Source organism: Poromitra crassiceps, assembly GCF_964638095.1.
Source record: "Poromitra crassiceps genome assembly, chromosome: 20".
Classification (NCBI taxonomy): domain Eukaryota; kingdom Metazoa; phylum Chordata; class Actinopteri; order Beryciformes; family Melamphaidae; genus Poromitra; species Poromitra crassiceps.
Window position 1 is genome coordinate 18,156,906 of NC_139637.1, and position 20,059 is coordinate 18,176,964.

The 20,059-nt window shown below is 44.8% G+C and overlaps 1 protein-coding gene across 1 annotated transcript in view; it reads right to left on the reverse strand.

Moving 5' to 3' along the window:
- Window positions 1-552: 552 nt before the first annotated feature.
- Window positions 553-20,059, reverse strand: part of lamb2l (laminin, beta 2-like) — a 66,979-nt gene continuing 47,472 nt past the window's right edge. Inside the window, exons 18-35 of the mRNA XM_083656950.1 lie at window positions 18,274-18,394; window positions 15,853-16,045; window positions 14,725-14,868; window positions 13,650-13,881; window positions 12,687-12,850; window positions 12,029-12,253; window positions 9,366-9,580; window positions 9,068-9,164; window positions 8,145-8,517; window positions 6,749-6,933; window positions 6,070-6,317; window positions 4,741-4,956; window positions 4,447-4,591; window positions 4,134-4,341; window positions 3,544-3,685; window positions 2,967-3,143; window positions 2,487-2,652; window positions 553-1,350 (exon numbers count right to left, since the gene is read on the reverse strand). Of these exons, the coding sequence (XP_083513076.1) occupies window positions 1,217-1,350; window positions 2,487-2,652; window positions 2,967-3,143; window positions 3,544-3,685; window positions 4,134-4,341; window positions 4,447-4,591; window positions 4,741-4,956; window positions 6,070-6,317; window positions 6,749-6,933; window positions 8,145-8,517; window positions 9,068-9,164; window positions 9,366-9,580; window positions 12,029-12,253; window positions 12,687-12,850; window positions 13,650-13,881; window positions 14,725-14,868; window positions 15,853-16,045; window positions 18,274-18,394 (3,385 nt within the window). The 3' untranslated portion in view covers window positions 553-1,216. The remainder of the gene's footprint in view (window positions 1,351-2,486; window positions 2,653-2,966; window positions 3,144-3,543; window positions 3,686-4,133; window positions 4,342-4,446; window positions 4,592-4,740; window positions 4,957-6,069; window positions 6,318-6,748; window positions 6,934-8,144; window positions 8,518-9,067; window positions 9,165-9,365; window positions 9,581-12,028; window positions 12,254-12,686; window positions 12,851-13,649; window positions 13,882-14,724; window positions 14,869-15,852; window positions 16,046-18,273; window positions 18,395-20,059) is intronic.

A 20,059-nucleotide genomic window follows, 5' to 3' on the forward strand; every position in this document is an offset into this window, starting at 1 on the left:
AGAATGCAACAGCTAATAGCAGAGCTCCTTAATACAGAGAGCAAGGCGGAATGAAGTCGACATACTGTAGCCTACAGTGAAGTAATCACTGCCTGGATACAGGTGGAAAGGAGAGGACCCTGCGACTGCACAGAGGCAGCTAAAGGTCAAACTTTAACAAGGAGATATTGGCAAGGAGAAGCAATTATTTCTCATATTTTCTTCGCTCTAAAATAAAATAAATAAAATAATAGTGTCAATTTCAAGTGAAAGTACTGCAATCTGTGTTGTCATAATGGATACAGAGAATGGAGAGGAGGCGTTTGTACACACAAACTCAGCGGTGCACACACATACATACACTTAGGCCTACATACATGTGACATGACACGCATGTAATGCAAACATACTGGCGAGAGAATAATACACAGATACAGTGAGAGTGAATGGATTATCACTGCATAAACACAGAGAGAGAGAAAGAGGACTACTCACTATTACTTTGCTGAATATGAGGCGCCACCTTGTGGCAATGATTTGAAACTAAATTTTGACGTTACATAAAATGTGTCCAATTTATTTGACTTCCAAATCGGTCAATCACACTTCATAATGGGATTCACTTATAAGAATATTTGTGTATGCATTTATATTTATTTAATCAAGACCATATTTTGTAACAAAAATAAAGAGTCAAATTTGTCATTTCTCAAAATCCGTCTGTTTCACATATTACTTTCTCAATAGGAATGTCATATTGTAAATAGCATTTACATACTGTGGTCAAATTACAGCAAAAACAAACACAATCTGGACTTTCGGTCAAAATAACAAATTCTGATAGCATACTCTAATATATTTATTCTCTTATTATTATTTATGAAATCAATCAAGTACATATACAATAAAAACAAATCTTCTCCATTGGTCCTCAACTTAATAGCTTAAAGACATTGACACCACACGGCGTTGATATCCTTGGGTCAAAAAGTAGTACAGTACATGGACAGAGAAAGACATTTCTGTGACAAAACACTTGACAGGTAATGTGTAAAACTTGAGATAGCAGTGAATCAATGGAGGTACCAGTGCTGTGTGTGTGTGTGTGTGTGTGTGTGTGTGTGTGTGTTTTCATGGGAGTTGTAGTTTTTCTGACCCAGTCACAGCATCAGTAGTAGTGACTCTGCCTGGACTAATAGGACTACAGCAGCAAACAGTAAACAGGGAACCGTCCTCACTAGCAGTTGCTGTACTTGTGCACTTGTTCGCGGATCTCCTCCCGTACCACGGTGGTGTTTTTCTCCAGCTCCGCCAGCTCGTCGCGCTGCTTCTGCATTCGCTGCTCGTTACTCCTGAACTTTTTCTCCAGCTCTGGAACCACAGGAAGTAAGACGAGTCAGGGATTTTCAAATTCCATCAAGGTCCAAGATTTTATGACAAACAAATCCAATGATTGTCAGGATCTTTATAACCAAGATCAATCATGCAATTCACGAAATCAAGACACAGCCGTAATAATCCTAATCCCCCCTTCCATTCAAAGATGAAGTGGAAACAGGAACCAAATTGACTGGGATAATTACTGTCCCCAACCAGGGGCTAATATTCCACTGGGGACAGGGGGGACATGTCCCCCCCACTTTTCAAAACCTTGATTCTGTCCCACCCACTTTTTAAACTGAAAAAATCGTGGGTAAACTGAAAAAATCATGCTCAATACACTACTGTTTGACCAGCCATCATATTATGGCTGAGAATGTTAATTGAGTTGCTAATTATAAGCTATAGGCTACTCCAAAAGATTGCCACGGATTTCCTCGTCTGTAAAAAGTGCCCTCTCCAGACCCTGAATGTATTTCGAATGGCGCTCTGTATAGAAATTCCCCTTTCCAAGCCGTCCCTGAAGGTAGCACTCACAGTATTGTAACAGCAAATTTAACTTTTGTACTAATATTATTCAGTTTGTGGAGTTATTTTTCTGTGACAAGTATCATCCAAATATTAATTTAAAATGAGATATTCCTCTAAATCTGGCTAAAAACGTTAAAACTTTTTTGCCAGCCCCTGCCCCTCTAACATTCTCTGCATGTCCCTGCTGCTCTATAAAGGGTTAAGTGATGAGAGGAAGTGAACATGGTAAGCAGTGAACATGGTTGAATTTAAAATAAAGCACACTAATGATAATAATAATAATGATAATAATAATACAACCAACGTGATTTCAATATGGCTCTGGCTTTCACATCAGTATTGTTCTATGCCTTGTTCATGTCACCTGCTTTAGGTCTTAGTTCTTCATAGATCTAGCCTCTTAATCTTCCCCTCAGAGTGCACCAAATTGATGCATTTTACTTTAAAATCTAACAAAAAAAATCTTCTGGGGGGGCATGCCCCCGGACCCCCTAGAGGGTCGGCGCTCCACATTTTATTGTGTCCCCCCCACTTGTGAAACCAGGTATTCGCCCTTGTCCCCAACAACCAGTTGGATGGAGTGGTCTTGCACTCACTCTTGAGTTGTTCTATCCCCTTGTTGGCCTTGTTGAGGAGGTCTTCCGCCTCCTTCTTCATATCCTTGGCCCTCTGGTTGACTCTGCCCAGCCCCCCCGTCTCCCCGCCAAGAGATTCCACCTTCATCTGCAGCTCGCGGTACCGCTCCTCGGTCTCGTTCAGACGCTGGAAAAGTGAGTTTGACGCATCATTCGTTTGTTGGTACGTACAGTACTGCCATATTTGAAGGATAAACGAAGACAATAACAATAACATTGATAAACCAGCACAAAATCAATCAAGACAGCATCACAATACTGTCAAACAAAATTCAAGAAAACTCTCAAAACAAGTTGAATTTTGGACACACGTGAAATGACCTCATCCCACTGGAAATTTTCTTTTCACTTGTTTTAAGAGAAATAGTACTTTAAAATGAACTTGTAACTTACAGTAAATGACTCTGATTTTTTTGTGTGCATTAGACTGATTCCACTCACATGCTGCAGCGAGGAGGCCTGGTGCGTGGCGTTGTTAGCCAGCGCCCGGGCGTCCTTTGCCATCTCCCTGTTCTGCTCCGTCTTGTTCCTGAGGGCCTCCACGCCCAAGGAGAGGTTAGCCAGACGCATCATGGCCTCCATCTGGTTGTCCTCCAGCTGCTGCAGCCCTTCCTCCACCTAGGAGAGGAGGCAACATCAAAGCCAGGGTTGGAGCGTGTAGGAGAGGAAATGAGAGATTTGGGATTGGAGAGAGTCTAGGAAGTGAATTTATGGTGGCCTCTACAGTACGTTAACCTCAGACATGTGAGAGGAGGGTGCATGTGGACCTGGGCAATACAGGTATGAGTGGATTACAGGCTGAGGACAGAAGGCTAAGAGCGGGTCAGGATATAGTTATATAGAAATAGCATATTGTGCACAGATTTAGGGCATATTTCAAGAAGCACTATTATGATGTTAGACAGGTAATCCCACTCTAAATTAAAGGATGCATGCCTATAACTCAGACACATAAGAGGGGAGAAAGCGTTCACCGCACGGTGGCAGTGATGATTTTACGAAAACAGTTGCACTGTACCGCCACAGTAGCGTTCCTGGTGCTGTTGAGGTTGCCGACGGCTTCCTCCAGGGCTTTCTTGGCTTTCTCGATGGCCATCTCAGACACATCCAGCGCCTGCCTGGTCTCATTGGCTGTGTCCTTCACCCCCTCCGCTCGGATCCTGCACACGGGCACAAGAGACGCAGGTTACATACTCTCTGCTGAGGTGTTTGAAAAATGTATTTGTGATAGCCCTGCACATAGTGTCATCGAGATGAACAGTGACTTTCCCACTCATTTCTCCATAGACAAATTGAAGCCTGGAACGAAGCCAACCAGCTACAAGATGAATCATGACCATAAGAAATGGCTACAAATGAATAAATAAAATAAAACCTTCTTTGCCTTCTTTTCGTTTTGGATTTTTGTGTGTTTGTTGATGCTCTGAATCAGATGTTTTACGGTCACGATTCATTATTGTAGCAGGTTGGCTTGGTTCCAGGCTTTAAACTAATTATAAAAGGATTTTCTGCAACGTCAATGGAGAAATTAGTGGGATATTTACTTCGTGGGACCGGAGCCGCTAAAAAAGTGGGCGGTCACTGTTGAGCTCTATATAGGCGTCTTACTTGGCGTCTTGAGCCCGGTCGAGCAGGTCCTTGGCCTTGCCGAGCTGCTCTGAGGTTTGGTTGAAGATCCCTTCGACGTTGGTGAGGTTGGAGAGGCTGTCCTTTATCTCCTTGACCACCTTGTCCAGAGTGGTCCTGTTGACCGGGAGATTGATGGACAAGACCTGCAGAGCCACCTTCTCTATGCTCTCTGGGTCTGCTCCCTCCTCTGGACAACACAGAGGTCACAGTTAATGCAGGATGGAGGGATCGATATAATAACAATTCACCTCATTCAAAGTGAAGACGAGTATTTAAAACAATGTCAGCATACCAGTGAGGAAGTCTCTGATCTTCTTGATGAACTCTTTGAGCTTCTTGTTGGAGTTTTCAAACTCGTCCTTCTTTTTGCGGGCTTTCTCCAGCGTGTGCATAGCCTGGTTCTTCACATCCTGAGTCAGAGAGGCTATATCCTGGAGCTGGACACATGAGCGCAAGATGTGAAGACCATTCGGAGCCTTTGGAGTTCATAGATTGACCAATCAACACAAATAATAGTAACGTGTGTGTGTGTGTGTGTGTGTGTGTGTGTGTGTGTGTGTGTGTGTGTGTAAACCAAACACCGTACCTTTCTGGCCATGCCCTGCAGGTCCTCACTGGCGGCGGTCAGGTTTTCGGTGATGTCCCTGGCCTGTTTCAGCGCCGTTACGGAAGCGCTCACCGTCCCGTTACAGCCGTCTCCGCCGCACACACGATTGCCCTCGTCGTCACGGCAACCCGCACCGCCACACGGACCGTCTGGGCAGCTGCCGCTGGCGTTGGCTTTGCTATGGCCGCCACACACCTAGAGGGAGTGATGACGCAGTTGTCGTCTTTGATGTACTTGTAGATTAGGGTTAGGGTTATGGGTAGGGTTAGGTAGGAAAATATAGTGAAATATAAGCATTGCTGGTTTCTCTCCTTTGGTGTATACTAGGGTTTGACTGGTTTCGCTCTACGCATCAGTTTGCACTTTCAGCCACGTCTCCAAAAGCAATGAGTGGTAACATTAACGTTAGTCGAGTAAACACAGCGTAAGTGCAGTTTATTGCAGAAATAGACTTAATAACAACAATTAGACAAGAACATAAGATTTTGTTAGTTTCATTAAATTGGACCATTTTCAAGGCAAACAAAACAAATGCTAGTTAAAAGTTAAAAATTCAGTGTTTCCTCCCAGAATTTAACTTTTAGTGGAATGGAAAAAGCTCTGGAACAGCATTTAGTACCATGGGAAACTAAAACAGCATTAAACCCACAATGATAATAATAAAGGTAATTGATGCATACTTGGCTGGAATCCAATCAAAATGTCATATTAGCATCAGTTCAGGTTATGGACTTCCTATAGACAACCAATAAATCAATTATACAATAAATATGCAAACTGATCATATCCATCATAATTATGAGATGAGGGACACTGACTGGCCAATCTCTGATCGTTAATATAATTGGCAAACCAATGCACTGGTCCTTATTTTATATATTTGTTTAATACAATGCGAAAAAAGGAGCTACTTGGAGTTTGAAAAGAATATATTATTTAATGAGGCTGTCGATACAGCCTGACGAAGACCAACGGTTGAAACCCGTTGCGTTTTTGTGTTTGCCCGTATCAAATTGAAGATGTATTCTGGTTTGTAACTCTTTGCAGTACGCAGATACAATTACTTCTCATTAAATAATATATTCTTTGCAAACTCCAAGTAGCTCCTTTTTTCGCCTTGTATTCTATTTTGCCTGCTGAGCTGCTTTGGTCCACATTTTTGTGCTTCCCCATATAATTATTTGTTTAATAAATTGATAATCCTACACACAACACATTAGACATTAAAGCATCCATTCACACACTCAGGTGGACAATGGCATGAATAAATGAACACACAGATACCCAAACACCTTCAACCCTGCCTACCTTGTGGCTGAGGTGATGGACCTTCTTGTCCAAGTCATGGCCTTTGCGCTGCAGCTCATCCAGGGACTTCTTCTGAGCGGCCACGTTGCGGAGGAACTTGTCTTTGCTGGCGTCCAGCAGGTCTTCAGTGCTCTGGCGGGTCTCTTTGGACTGCTCCACGGGACTGGAGGGCCCCGACACCGAGGCGTTGCATTTCTCCTGCGCCTCCGTCGACTCCCGGTAGTACTTCTTCACGTGCTCAAACTGATCTGAGAGGGAAAAGGGGAGTGTGTTTGTGTGGGTTAATTTTCTTTCTTCATTTGTCATTTTTTTTCATGAACACACAGAACATTTTATTTTGTTTGAAATTAAATGCTTCTATTAAATATTCTGTGGTATCAGTATCCTAATATCCTATCCAGTGGTATTCTTTCATTCATGTGATAAAAAAAAAAACATGTCATAGCAGATGTTGATCAAAGGACAAGTAACTGTCAAATAGATTTTCAAAGTAGCTTCTCTAATACTGCTTATGTTAAGATTATAACATGCTGTAAAATTAAGGAACAAACCAAACATATTAACAAATCAAGGTGTACGATTCAATGATGGAATGATGGAAATGATGGAAAAGGGGTGTTCATTCAAACTGTAAGAAGTCATTCAACACTACTCTACTTTGACTGATTTGACTGGCTACCTGCAAACCCTGAGCTGAGGAGGTTCTCTATCTGGCGTTGTTTCAGAGCCACGGTGGTGTTGATGTCCCTCAGCTCTGTCTCCAGGCCGCTCAGCGTCTGGCTCAGAGCGCCGTCCTGTGCCGCTGTCGCATTCAGCTCCCGGGCCACGCCCATCACGCGCCCGTCAGTCAGGGCGATCTCAGCTCTGAACACACACACACACACATAAGCATGCGCGCGCACACACGTACGTACACACGCACACACACACACATAAGCATGCGTGCACGCACGTAGTACGTACACGCGCGCGCACACACACAGCAGGGTGACGGGCCCTACACACCGCCCGCGATAAACTCGCATGTACTCGCACTCGCCCAGTCAGCCCTGCCCCGCTGCTACAGCGTGGTTGGCTGCCTTGCTGTATTTCCGTCTTCAATTGGTCGATTTCGAAATGCCCCTCCTTCCCTCGCTGCCATCTTGTCGCTCACCAGCTTGCAAAGCATGCTGGGATACCTGGCGTCAGGACATTTCAGGCGACAAGACGAGAGGAGGGGCCAAAACCGAAATAGACCAATTGAAGACGGAAATACAACAATGCAGCCAACCAAGCTGCAGCAGCGGGGCAGGGCTTGACAGGGCGAGTGCGAGTAGATGCGAGTTTATCGCCTATGCTCGCGTTTGGTGAGAAGGGAGTCTGAGATGGATGTCCTCCATTTTCTCCCCAATTATATATCGCCAATTCCCCCTGCTGTCCCGATCGTTACTCCATCTACTCTGTCGATCTGAGGAGAGCCGTTGGGGTGGCTGTAGCTCAGGAGGTAGAGGAGGGTCGTCCGCTTTGGATAAAAGAGGTCGGTGGTTCGATCCTCGCCTCCTCCAGTCTGCACGTCAAAGTGTCCTTGGTCAAGATACTGAACCCCAAATTGCTCCTGATGGTGTGCCAGGACCCTGCGTGGCAGCCTGCCGCCATCGGTGCATGAATGGGTGAATGTACCTACTGACTGTAAAGCGCTTTGGATAAAAGCGCTAAATAAATGCAGGCCATTTACCATTAGCCGTAGACTAGCACATGCTTCCTCTGATACATGTGCAGTCGCCAGCTGCTTCTTTTCTGCTGACAGTGAGGAGTTTCACCGGCAGGATGTAGCGTGTGGGAGGAACGCAGGGCATGAACCTGCGACCCTCGTGTTGGTAAGCGGGGACTATTTTTGTACACTTTTTAAACATCTTGTGTTTTTCCCCCAATATATTATTTTGCAATTTTCAGAACAAACATCTCGTGTTCTTGTGTCCCGTTACTCATTGTTGTATGAAATTTGGTGGACAAAAAAAAGATTCGATTTTGAATGTACCTTACATTACTGTTAGATTGATATTTTTAGCAGACAACTATTAGAGTGGCGTCATCACCTGAGGTCATCGATGCTCTGTCCAATCAGCTGGTGCAGCCTGTCGCTGTCGGCGGCGCTGAGCAGATCCTGGACCTGCTTCAGCTTCCTCTCCAAGCCCTGGATCCGGCCGTCCCCGACCTCCGGCGTGACCCCGCTCTCCAGGATCTTCTGCACGGTGTACTGGATGTGGTCCAGGTCGCGTTTGATCTGGCACACCGCGTCGTCCCACAGCTGGAAGCACGGGTGACACTGGACACACTTGGGGAAGGTGCCGGTGAAGCCGCGGGCGCACTCGTCACAGCGCCGCCCTGCAGCCCCCTCCCTGCACTCGCACGCCCCCGTCGCTCGGTCGCACTGGGCCGTCTCCGAGCCCAGCGGGTGGCAGTTACAATCTGGAGGCAGGAGGAGAGGGGCAGAAAGAGTTGGATTAAGAGTTTTACTGCCTGCACAAACGCCCATACTCACATCTTGGATCTCATTTTATAGGCTTATAGCTATATTTAATAACCTTTATTAATGTTTTTGACTTCTTATAACCTTGTACGTTTCTTGCCTTGTTTTTATTGCTTTTGCTGTTGTGTTTTTATGTAGCTTTTATCGATTTCAAACACTTTATAACAGTGTTTAGAAAAGTGCTCGATAAATGAAAAGTGCTCTATAAATAAAGTTTATTACTTTTATAATATATCTGTGAGAGGTGTGCCAGAGACCTGTCAATGTTGTTGCAATTCCTACTGGTTGCCACTAGGGGATGACAGAATCAAAGGATACTTAATGCCCCACATGTACATAATGTTAGATTAACCTCTATTAGGAAATAGACAGTTGTTGAATATTGACTACACTTGAAAGCTGAATGGAAGTTGAGTACTACAGTTCAGGGTGAAGCAAACAAATAGCAAATAGCTTTTTTATTTCTTTTCTTTTTAATTGGTGCGTTACCTTCACACTGCACTCGTGGGTCCCCCCAGTGGAACTGCTCACAATCAGTACACTGTTTGCCTCCAAAGCCTGGGCTACAGTAACACTGACCCGTGAACTATACGAGACCCAGAGAGAGAGAGAGACAGGATTACAGGTAGAGAGACAGACAAAGAAAGATGGGTGGATTATGCTAGTTAGCACAAAGGATATCAAATAAATTAGAAAACAAAATAAAATGTGTGTAAATTTTTTTGTTTTCAAATTGTGTTTTGTTGTTTCATTTTCAGGCCTTCGGAGAGGTCTTTGTGGGTCTTACCATGTTGCAGTGAGTTCCCAGGGCGTGCTGCAGGTGGCAGCCACAGGGCTCACAGCCTCTGTCCTGACCGTAGTTCCAGTGGTTAAGAGTGCACTGGTCACAGTTATCACCCACTACGTTCTCCCTGCAGGGGCAGGCCCCCGTTTCCCTGTTGCAGTGGCACTCTCCATCACTGCAGGCGGACTGGACGGTGCCAGAAGATACACAGGTACAACCTGCGAGGAGGGTGATGCATATATTATTCAATGCACAGGAAAGCCTTTTTCAAAAGTTCTGTTGTAACCTACTGTAGCATGGTAAAAAAAAAAATCCTGATCATGTGACCTTCACTCTCAGTCTGGACTTCCACAGCGATTTCCTGAAATTACAATGTAGCCAATCAGCCAATCAGGGACTGTGTTGATGACGTAAGGCAGTGGTTTTAAGGCAGTGGTTTTAAGGCAGTGGTGGCCCAATGGTTAGAGAAGCGAGCTTGAGACCGGAAGGTCGTCGGTTCAATCCCCGGGACCGGCAGGATAAATCTGGGTGGGGAAAGTGAAAAGGCAGCGCTTGCCCCTCCCTCATTACCACCACTGAGGTGCCCTTGAGCAAGGCCCTTAACCCCAACTGCTCCAGTGGAGCTGCTCAGTGGCCAACAGATCAGACTGTGGTTGTACTGGTCAGCTTCCAGGTATGAATGTGTGTGTGAATGTGAACAGGGCACTCCTGAAAAAGAGAGCATTGCTCTCAGTGAGACTCCCCCTGTATAAATAAAGGTAAAATAAAATAAAATAAAAAAATAAACTTAACCAGACTAATCAGTCCACCGCTGGTGCGACGAGCAGTAATATTAAAGTTAGTAGAGTAAATAAACACAGGTATAAGTGCAGTTATAGCATAAATAGCCTCAATGACAACTAAACTAAACAAGACCAAGGGAATGCACCAGCGGAGTTTCTCGGCGGAAAAGACGTTTTCGCCCGTTCTTCCGAGTGGATTTGGATCGGATCTGGCGACGCTGATTGGCTGAAGGAGTTGTCTGTCAAGGCAATGACTCCCGCCCACTGAAATCACTTTGGACAGCTGGAAGTCCAGACTGATGTGTAGAGCGCAACAGAATGTGAGGTCATGTGATTAAGATGTTTTTTACCAGGCTAGTAGTAATCAATCATCCCAGCGGACAGAAGCTCATTCTTAACACATTCACTGCCAGCCGTTTTTTTTTTACTGTAGGTAGGTTCTGCCAGAGGGTTTTTTTGAGGATTCTGGCTCATCTTTCAAGACCCGAGGATTCTTTTCTGCTAAGCTTTTGTGAACACACAATATCTCAAAAGAACTAATAGAATGTGTGCTTTCTCTGTCTAAAATAGTTAGTTTGTAGAGTTAGTAGTTATGTAAGCATTAGCAGTTGAATACAGCATGGTTTCAGCGTCTGAAAAATTATTCTGAGATAAACGGCTTTTTGTGAAATTCGATAGAACAGTCACTTTAACCATTCATTTTTGGCATCAGTAAGACGTCAGACATCTAAACAATAGTTTTGAACAGTAATTTCCTCCATAACAGCAAGAAACCCCCCTCTGCTTCCAACTCCTCCCTCCGTGGGCGTTCTCCTCCGCCCTCCTTGGCTCTGCAGCGGGTCTGTGACAAACGAGTTGCTGCTGCCTGGCTGCTGCCTGGCAGTCTGGATGGGGCTCGCTGGATGGGTTTCGCTCGTTTCTTGGCGGTCCGGTTGAGAGCTCTGATGAAGCTCTTGCGATTCTGGGCTTATTTATGGTGCGTGTTTCAAAGTGTGCATCCAGTCTATTCTTGGAACCCCCCACCGTTGCCACCGCTGTGCGTCAGCGCGAAAGTGAAAGCATTTTCGCCATCCATTTTACAGTATGAGAACGGCTTCCTCGCGCTTTTCCCTCCAGTTTTGGCTCGCCTCTTTCTACTGTGGAGAGACATGTCGCCACTCAGTGGGTCGGTAAAATAGATTATACACATTCAATACCTCCAATAATGGTATAGGAGACGTAAAAGGGTTAGATCAACGTCCCACCGTCAAAAAAAAAAATCGATTTTTTTTTTACGTAAAAACACGTCATTGGCAGTGAACGGTTGGATTTTGTTTGACGTAAAAACACGTCATTGGCAGTGAACGTGTTAATACTGTACAACTGGACATAACAGCTAAAAATCCACATCACTTGTATAGAAAGGCAAAGTGACCGCCTACTTCCTGCTTCAGCACTGTACCAGAGATTTTCATCCGCCATTTATTTTCCCATAAACATTTCGTAAAATGCTAAAAATTGTTTTACTTGCTCAAACCAAACGGTTCAGATATATTTAGAAACAGGAGAGACCACATAACATTTCAATCGGGACCAAAACGTAAAAGAATTGCTGATTTAAAGAAAATATTCTTTCGATGTAGTTTTTTTTTAGTTTTGGTCCCGAGTGAAATGTTCTATGGTCTCTCCTGATTCTAAATATAGCTGAACCGTTTGGCTTGACGAAGTAAAAATATTTTTATAAGCATTTTACGAAATGTCTATGGGTAAATAAATAGCGGATGAACATCTCTGGTACAGTGCTGAAGCAGGAAGTAGGCGGTCACTTTGCCTCTCTATACAAATGGCTATTAAAGGAAACAATGACAGCTGGGTACTTTAAAAAGTGCACCCTTCATCACTCACGTCTGCAGTCCTTGGCCAAAGCGTTGCCATAATAGCCGTGTTTACATTGCGCACAGGAGGGGCCGTCCGTGTAGTACAGGCACTTCAGGCATTGGCCGGTCCTGGGGTCACATGACCCTGCGTCCTGGGTGTCGATGTTGCCATGGCACTCGCACGGGCGGCACTCCCCTCCTGGTTGCTCGGGGCTGCCGTAGTAACCAGGGGCGCATTGGTCACAGCGTGTTCCTGAGGGGGTCGAAGGGAGAAGAAGGAAAACCAATCAAATTAATTATTGGTGATTAGTAGAGTCTAGTTTCCTCTAGAGAGAGAGTGGCATCAGCGGAGGACCAAAATGCGTGACCCATTAGCCAATGAACAGCCAGGAAGGGGTCTCGCGCTACTTTTGAATGCTAAAATAAAGCTGATAATGTACAATTTGATAAAAATAAAAAAAATAAAAATTCAAAGTACAACACAAACTGTCCATTTTGCTGCAACTCCACAGTGCTGCTTAATCCAGGACCTTACTTCCTGGAACTCTTGAGAGTAAAAAACTGGTCCATTGGAGTGAATGGAGATGTCGCGACTCTTCTATATACACGGCTCTGGTAGAGTTCCGAGAAAAAATGCTGTACACTTAGGTCACATGGATAGGCGACATTGTAGTGCAATGTCTCACCGCTGTAGCCTTGTTTGCAGTTGCATTTGATCTGGTTGGAGGAGTGGTCGGCGTAGCACGAGTCTCCGTTAAAGTGACCGCTCCCTGGGTTGCCGGGGCAGGGGCAGGGCCGACAGTGCTCCCCTGAGCCCAGCACCGGGTCCCCGAAAAACCCATCCACACACCTTTGGATGAAGCAAGAGACATTTGTCATCATCGGTGTCATAATAATTGCTTAGAATCTGTTCCTGCTACGGTGTGCAGTATGATATCATGTTTAATTCAAAAAAGAGTGTTGCTTTAATTGTGAAAACCAAGGAGGATAAGAAGTCAAACTTTCCTTCTTTTGTGCTAGCAGGCCAAGTGCTTGGTGTTGTGAACAAATTCGGATATCTTGGCCACATAATCAGAGATGATTTATGTGATGATGATGACATTCAGCGTCCGTGCTGCAAACTCTATGCACAACTCAACATGCTTGCACGAAAATTTTATAAGTGTACTGATGATGTCAAGATTGCTTTGTTTAGGTCATATTGTACTTCATTGTATACAGCACAACTGTGGTGCGAGTACAGTGTTGCAAAAATGAAGAAACTAAAATTTTACTCATTCATCCAAAATGGACAAGTGCAAGCCATATGTTTGTAAGCAGTAATGTGCCCACTTTCCATGCTGTTCTGAGAACGTTTATTTACAGTTTCATGTGTCGACTTAGCCAGTCAAAGAATGGAGTTATTATGGCCCTATAGCAGTGCCTGCACATAGTGACACAAAATATATGTCACACTTCTGGAAGCACTGGAATAGCTGCCTGTATGTGTTTTAAACCTATTTGTTGTGTTGTTTTTATTGTACTGTCTGTGTTTTTGTACGTATTTTATATGGACCTGAGTCTGGAATAAAGTTTATATATATATATATACAGTATAACCAAGGGTTGGAATTGAGATCTAAACAAAAACTAAATTGAACCCTCCCTACCGTTCACACTGGTGTCCCGCCGTGTAGTCCCTGCAGTCTCGGCACTCCCCAGTGTGCGGGTCGCAGCTCTCCGCGTGGCCGTTACACTGGCAGGGGCTGCAGCTGGGGAAGCCCCACTGCCCCGGCTGGCAGTCTGAGCACTGGCGCCCGGTGGCCCCCTGCCGGCACTGGCACTGGCCTGTGGCCGGGTCACACTGGTGGCTCAGCGAACCCTGCGAGTGGCAGTCACAGGCTGGAGGGGCAGAAGAGGGGAAGGAATGTGTGCAGTGTTGGGCAAGTTACTTTCAAAATGTAATATATACTACATATTACTAGTTACTCTCATTTGAAAGTAATACGTTACTTTACAATATTACTGTCTGTGTAGAGTAACTTGTTACTTATAAGGTACAAAAAGGCACGCACATCCAGCAGTGAAGGGTTAAAACCAGGTGCAGGACCGAAGTGCAAGTAAGTCATAAAAAATAGAGTCCAGTTTCAGGCAAAGCCCTTCCTCAGACTTGTCTGCGTGTGCGGACTCTATTTTTTTTTACTAACTCGTGACTTATTACACTACCTTTGCATTACTTTCACCAAAATAACAGCAGGAGCAGAATGACACCGCCGCCCCGGAATCATCCCGGAAAATAATTTCAACCGTCTTGAAGTCAGTGTAAACTGTCCAAAATTCTAAATGTTAATCTTTTCCTTTGTTATTGTCATCTGTAGTGGTTATTTGCATGAAAACACACAATTTGATTAGGAAATCATTGTATTTTTATTTAAATATGTGCTTTGATTAAAAAAAAAGTAACTCAATTTGTAACTTGTGTTACTTGACAAAGTAACTGGTATAATATTACTGAAATCCTATTGGTAATAAGTTATATTACTGAGTTACTGCTAAAAGTAATATATTACAAGTAATATGTTACTTTTGTAATGAGTTACTTATAATTATTTCTCCATGGATTCAGGTATATCTATAAAGGTTTCCATTTCAAACTGTGCACAAATGTGATCTGTAACACGGTCTGCTGGACTTTGCGATCGTATGACGTGACAAACTTTGTAGATGATGACCGAACAGACTCACCAGTACAACCATGAGGTCCGAAGCCATAGGTTCCCGGGGCGCACTGATCACAGCGTCGACCGATCACATTGGGTTTACACCGACACTGACCTCCGACCTTGTCGCACTCTGCACTGAGGGAGCCCTGAGGGTCGCACTGGCAGGCTGCAGGCAAGACGGAAGAACGACACGAAAAGATGAGGGGAGGTGACAAGAGAGAGAGTACGGAGAGAGATTTGAACACACAAACTTCATCCAATACATCAGATTGGCAATTAGGCCTCGCCCCCTTTTAGGGGGAAAACCACAATCGTGCATTCCTTTATAACTGGTAATCTTACGACTTCAAAGGTCATGAGCTGGGCGGTGACGTCATCAGAGCTGGTATTTCCCATTCCAAACTCGTAGGAGCCTCAGCAGCCCCAACCTCAAAAATCCAAGATGGCTGCGCCGCGCAACAACAGTAGTAGTAATCGTAGTAATATTGTTTAGCACTTCTGTTTTGTTTGTGTCTCAATAAATCAGCTGTACACACAACACTGCCTAACTTCTATCTGTGTGGACATGAGGCTGCAGAGTTTGTATGCGCGAAATGCCGCGAAATGCCATGTTGTCAATTGTTATTGCTAACAATGGCTAGCCTGGCTAGCGACTGGATCTGACCACAGTGAACTTCCCGCCTCAAGTTTTCTGCAAATGGAACGCTAACAAAACGGATGTGATGTCATTAGCCTCCACATCCCAGTTATTTTGCGATAAAGGAACGCACGACAAGCCTCTCCCCATTGCGTCGCGGAGCACAGCATACGCTGCTTGGCGGCTACTACTAGACTGCCGAGTCACGGGGCTGTAAAAAAAGAACGTCACATATGACATGATTTTAGATGGGTCAAAGTAATATTTCCGGCGTATCTTGCCCATTCTATGGCCAAACGAGTTGTAATATATTGTCATGTCATGGTGTTTTGGGGTCATTAATAAACAAGATTGATTCTGTTATTTTTCTATCATTCTTTTTGCTTAGTGCTATTTTACAGTACATTGAGGTCAACGGGGAGAGGCTTGTGTTTCCCTCCTAAAAGGGGGTGGGAACATGTAGCGGCATGACGTATTGGCGATCTGACGTATGGGCGTCTCTCCTCCACTCACAGAGAGCGCCGTCGTGAACGATGGCAGAGATGCTGCAGATGAGTTTGGAGCACATCTCGGCGAGGGCGGGCATGGGCGTGATCATGAAGGAGTCCAGACACATGTAGCGAATCATCTCCTCCCGCCGCTCGTCCGCCTCCGGACTGTTCCCTGTGAACCCGGGAAGCTCGGTGTACTTGGGGATCAGAACCAGCTGATAGGGGGAGAAAAAAAGTGGAGAAATTATTATTATTATTATTTATAGGGTATAAAATGGCTATAAATAGACAAGGCGTTATTATTCACAAGAGGTCGACGAGTCACTTTTTCTCATGCAAAGAACTCATAAAGATATTAAAGAGCTTTTGAGAATTTAAATAAAGAGTTTGAAAAGCCTGCCCTTTGTCAAGTTTCTCCCCCCCTGGAGATTAAAAACTCTCGTAAAACTCTGGTAACGGGACAAGCCCGTCTTTTATTGTCACACGAACACCACAACACATGCATGCGGCCACAACACACTCATGCTGACGGTGGCCGGTGAAAAGTGTCCTCTGCATTTAACCCATCCAGGCATGTCCTTTCCTCCGGGGGGCAGGCCAGGAGCAGTGGTCGCTTTCTCGTACAGCGCCCGGGGACCAACTTCGGATGTTGTCGTCACTGGTCGGATGACGATGACGATCTGATCTTCTGCATGTTTTTAGTGGGGGGGGGGGGGGGTTATATACGGAGGAACCCCCTGGGGGAGCACAGGGAGAACATGCAAACTCCACACAGAGAGAAAGGCCCTTACGACGAGATACCCAACCTGGGCAGTAGGCACTGAAGATATGGGGGGGAACACAACCACAGTGCCCACAGTGTCCCAGGCGAGAATCGAACTCAGGACCTTCTGACTGTGAGGCGACAGCTCTACCACTGAGCCACCGTGCCCCCATTATTTATGTTTTTTTAAGCATTTTTGCCTTTATTTGACAGGACAGTGGGCAGACAGGAGGCGGGGGGGGGGGGGGGGGGGTAGGGGATGACATGCAGCAAAGGACCACAGGTCAGATTCGAACCCGGGTCGGCCACGCGAAGAACTAAGCCTTTGTGGTACGCACTCTACCAGATGAGCCACCGGGAAAGCCCGGAAACGTGATTTATGTTATCAAGAAAAGACAATCATATTATATGTTCAACACAAGAGCTATTGTGATACATTAAAACAGGGTGCAAAGTTGGACATCCAAATCCCCACCCAGAGTTGAATTCAATAATTGCATTTGTATTTTTCCAACACTAGGGGGCGACATCTGAGTGTCTATTAGTTGGAGACTTTCAGTCCAGTTCAGTTGGGAGGATCACACAGTAGATATCTTGACGATGATAACGGATCATGGTTTCATACAGTACATTTAAGCAATATATCACGAGAGCAAGTGTGTTGTGGTGAATATATCCCGCTGATAAACTGTTATCCCACGAGGCCGCAGGCCGAGTGGGATAACAGTTTATCAGCGGGATATATTCCACAACACACGCTGCTCGAGTGCTATATTGCTTTTATAAAACGGTTTCCAAGTATGATAATATAATAATAATAATAATACTATAAGTCCGACTCCGACTGGCATGTCATTCTGATAGTCAGTTGAAACACTACTGTAAGGCGGGACCGCAAGAACATGCGGGTGATTTGATTGGATCGTTCTGGAGACTGAAGTTGACATTGGCCAATCCTGGCGCTTGCTGAGTAGCTGAGATTTTTCTGGAAACCCCGACAGGCAGCTCGAGCCGCAGCGCTGCATTCTCAGCGCTTGTTGAGAAGCTGAATGCTCTCTGCAAAGCTGACACCAACTAACGTTACGGGGTTAAATGCGGAGTTAAATGCGGGGTTAACAGCCTTTCTTTTGCAAAGAAGACATTAGCCCGCATCTATTCTTGTACAAAACATCATTTTCTGCGAAGTATTAGTAAAGTTATAAGCGAAGATCGATTCACAAGGATCTGACAGCTGTCTCCGCCATTTTTATTTCTACGTTGTCATTTGAGGTAAGCCTTATTATTACTCTCTTAGTAAGAGAGTTGCCATGGCAACCAATAACCCATGGCCATGGGTTATTGAACTCGGTTACTGGAATTATACAATGGCTGTGAACCAATCAGATTGCTTGATTTGAGAGAGCCGTTTTATAATTATGGATATAACGCTGATTTCACCAAGAGGGTTACAGTGTTAATACCTCTTGGGATTAGATTGTAATGGCAGAAAATGCTATCAATCAGTAAACAATCAATCAATCAATCAATCAATCAATACTTTTCACTCACAAGACCATATTTGAAACTGCCACTCTCAAATCCAAGGTGACGTGGGTTTCTGAGGGTACCACTAGGGAACTGACAACTTTCTAACAGTTAACTAGATGAAAAAGAACAGGCCAAAAGAGCAGCTTCTCTCACCGAGTCGACGAGGATGAAGGCGGTGAGGTGCCTGTGTGAGACGCCATGACGCTGGAACCTGATGGCCACCACATAACGATTATTGGGCTCGAAACAGAACGGCCGCGGCATCTGGATGTATCTGGAAGAACATACGCATATGCATACATACATACATTGGTACATATATGTATAGAAACTAACTACCTCTTCCCCTCTGTCTCACCACTGTGCGAACTCGTGCGACAGGTGTCAGGTGTCAGAGGGCACTTTGTCTCATGCCTTCTGGTTCTGCTCTTCACTGGCGGGATTCTGGGTCAGAATATTTGACTGGTACTCTAAGGCCTACAAAATAACCCTTCAGCCGGAGGCAGGACTCGCCATCTTCGGCTGCTTGGACACCTCTCTGGGCTTCCCCACAGCTGTGCAACAGTCTCTGACACTGGGGACAACTGTTGCCAAAAAACTGATCAGGGACTGAGTTGGGGATTAGAGTGTTTTTAGGGCAAGAAGCGTAAAGTAAATAAAGGCAATTCAGAGATGTTGGAAAGGTATGATAGGAAATATGATTATTATCTGTCTAAAAAAAGCAAAGCAAAACTATAAAAAAAGAAAAAAACCACCTACAGTAACCTTGGTTCTTTGATAACCAGTGATGTCATTGTAAACAAAGGTGTGGTGAAACTAAGCCATATATATATAGCCTTTGGTACAAAGTGCTAGTCTGGGCTTGGGATGACGTTTTAACAGTTACAGTTCAATATCTCCCTAATAGAGACACTGCGGAGCGCGTCATCATTCAGAAACCACGCCCAAAACGGGGGGAAACAAAAACTCCCCCCAATCCTGGCGTTCTCCTATGTCACGTGTTGCACACAAAGATCATATATACAGAAGATGAACACTCCGACTTACTTCTTTGACAGCTAGATCTACATTTTTCTTCTCGCGAATTCTCAATGGCTTCCTTGTTTTTCTCGGGAGTAGAAAAAAACTTTAATTGGTGATTATTTTTTTTACATTTGTTGTCTGCGCAGCCCACCACACAACAGCTTTTAGCTATGTTTAATTCAAGGAAAATGACGCTGGTGTATGGGAGTGAATGGTGCGCTTTCCCCCGTGATGGGCGTGGCTATTCCACGCCCATCCACTATTTCATGTAGTGTCTCTATGTCCTTCCAGACCCACTCACTCCATCATCGCTCTCTACAATGCACACTGAACAGTGGGATCTTCTCTAACTAATTATATAGCATGTCGGAATTAAATCCTTTTTGATGTTTCCATCCACAAAACCATTTCAAGTAGTAGACAGTAAAATTATATTTTGCATGTATGCCAGTGCTCCTGTACTCCGACACTTTTGATATGAGTGGAAGCCAAGTCGTCACTCATTCGCCTTTTGTCAGGTAGCCAAGCTCCGCTGTGGACGCTCTTGTTGGCTCACTGTTATCTCAGCAATCTGAAAAAGGCATTACTAGACGATAAAGACTGAGCCAGGAGGACAAACTCGTTGAACCCAGAGCTAGAGTTTATGGAATTCAATTTGCAACTTTACAACCTTTGTTTTCGTAGCACATTAGAGGAATCTTACACAAGCCGTCTGGTATGTTCAGATTTGCCTGCTTATCGCTGAATCATTAGTAAACATAACCAGAGGGGATACTATACTGCAGAATAAGAATAGATGGATCAGAACCGAGGCCTGACTCACACAGTACACACAAGTCAGAGGGAGACACAGACATGTGCCCTCTAACCTCACCTACACACCGCTATCTGGGTCAGTGTTAATGATTAAAGCAGA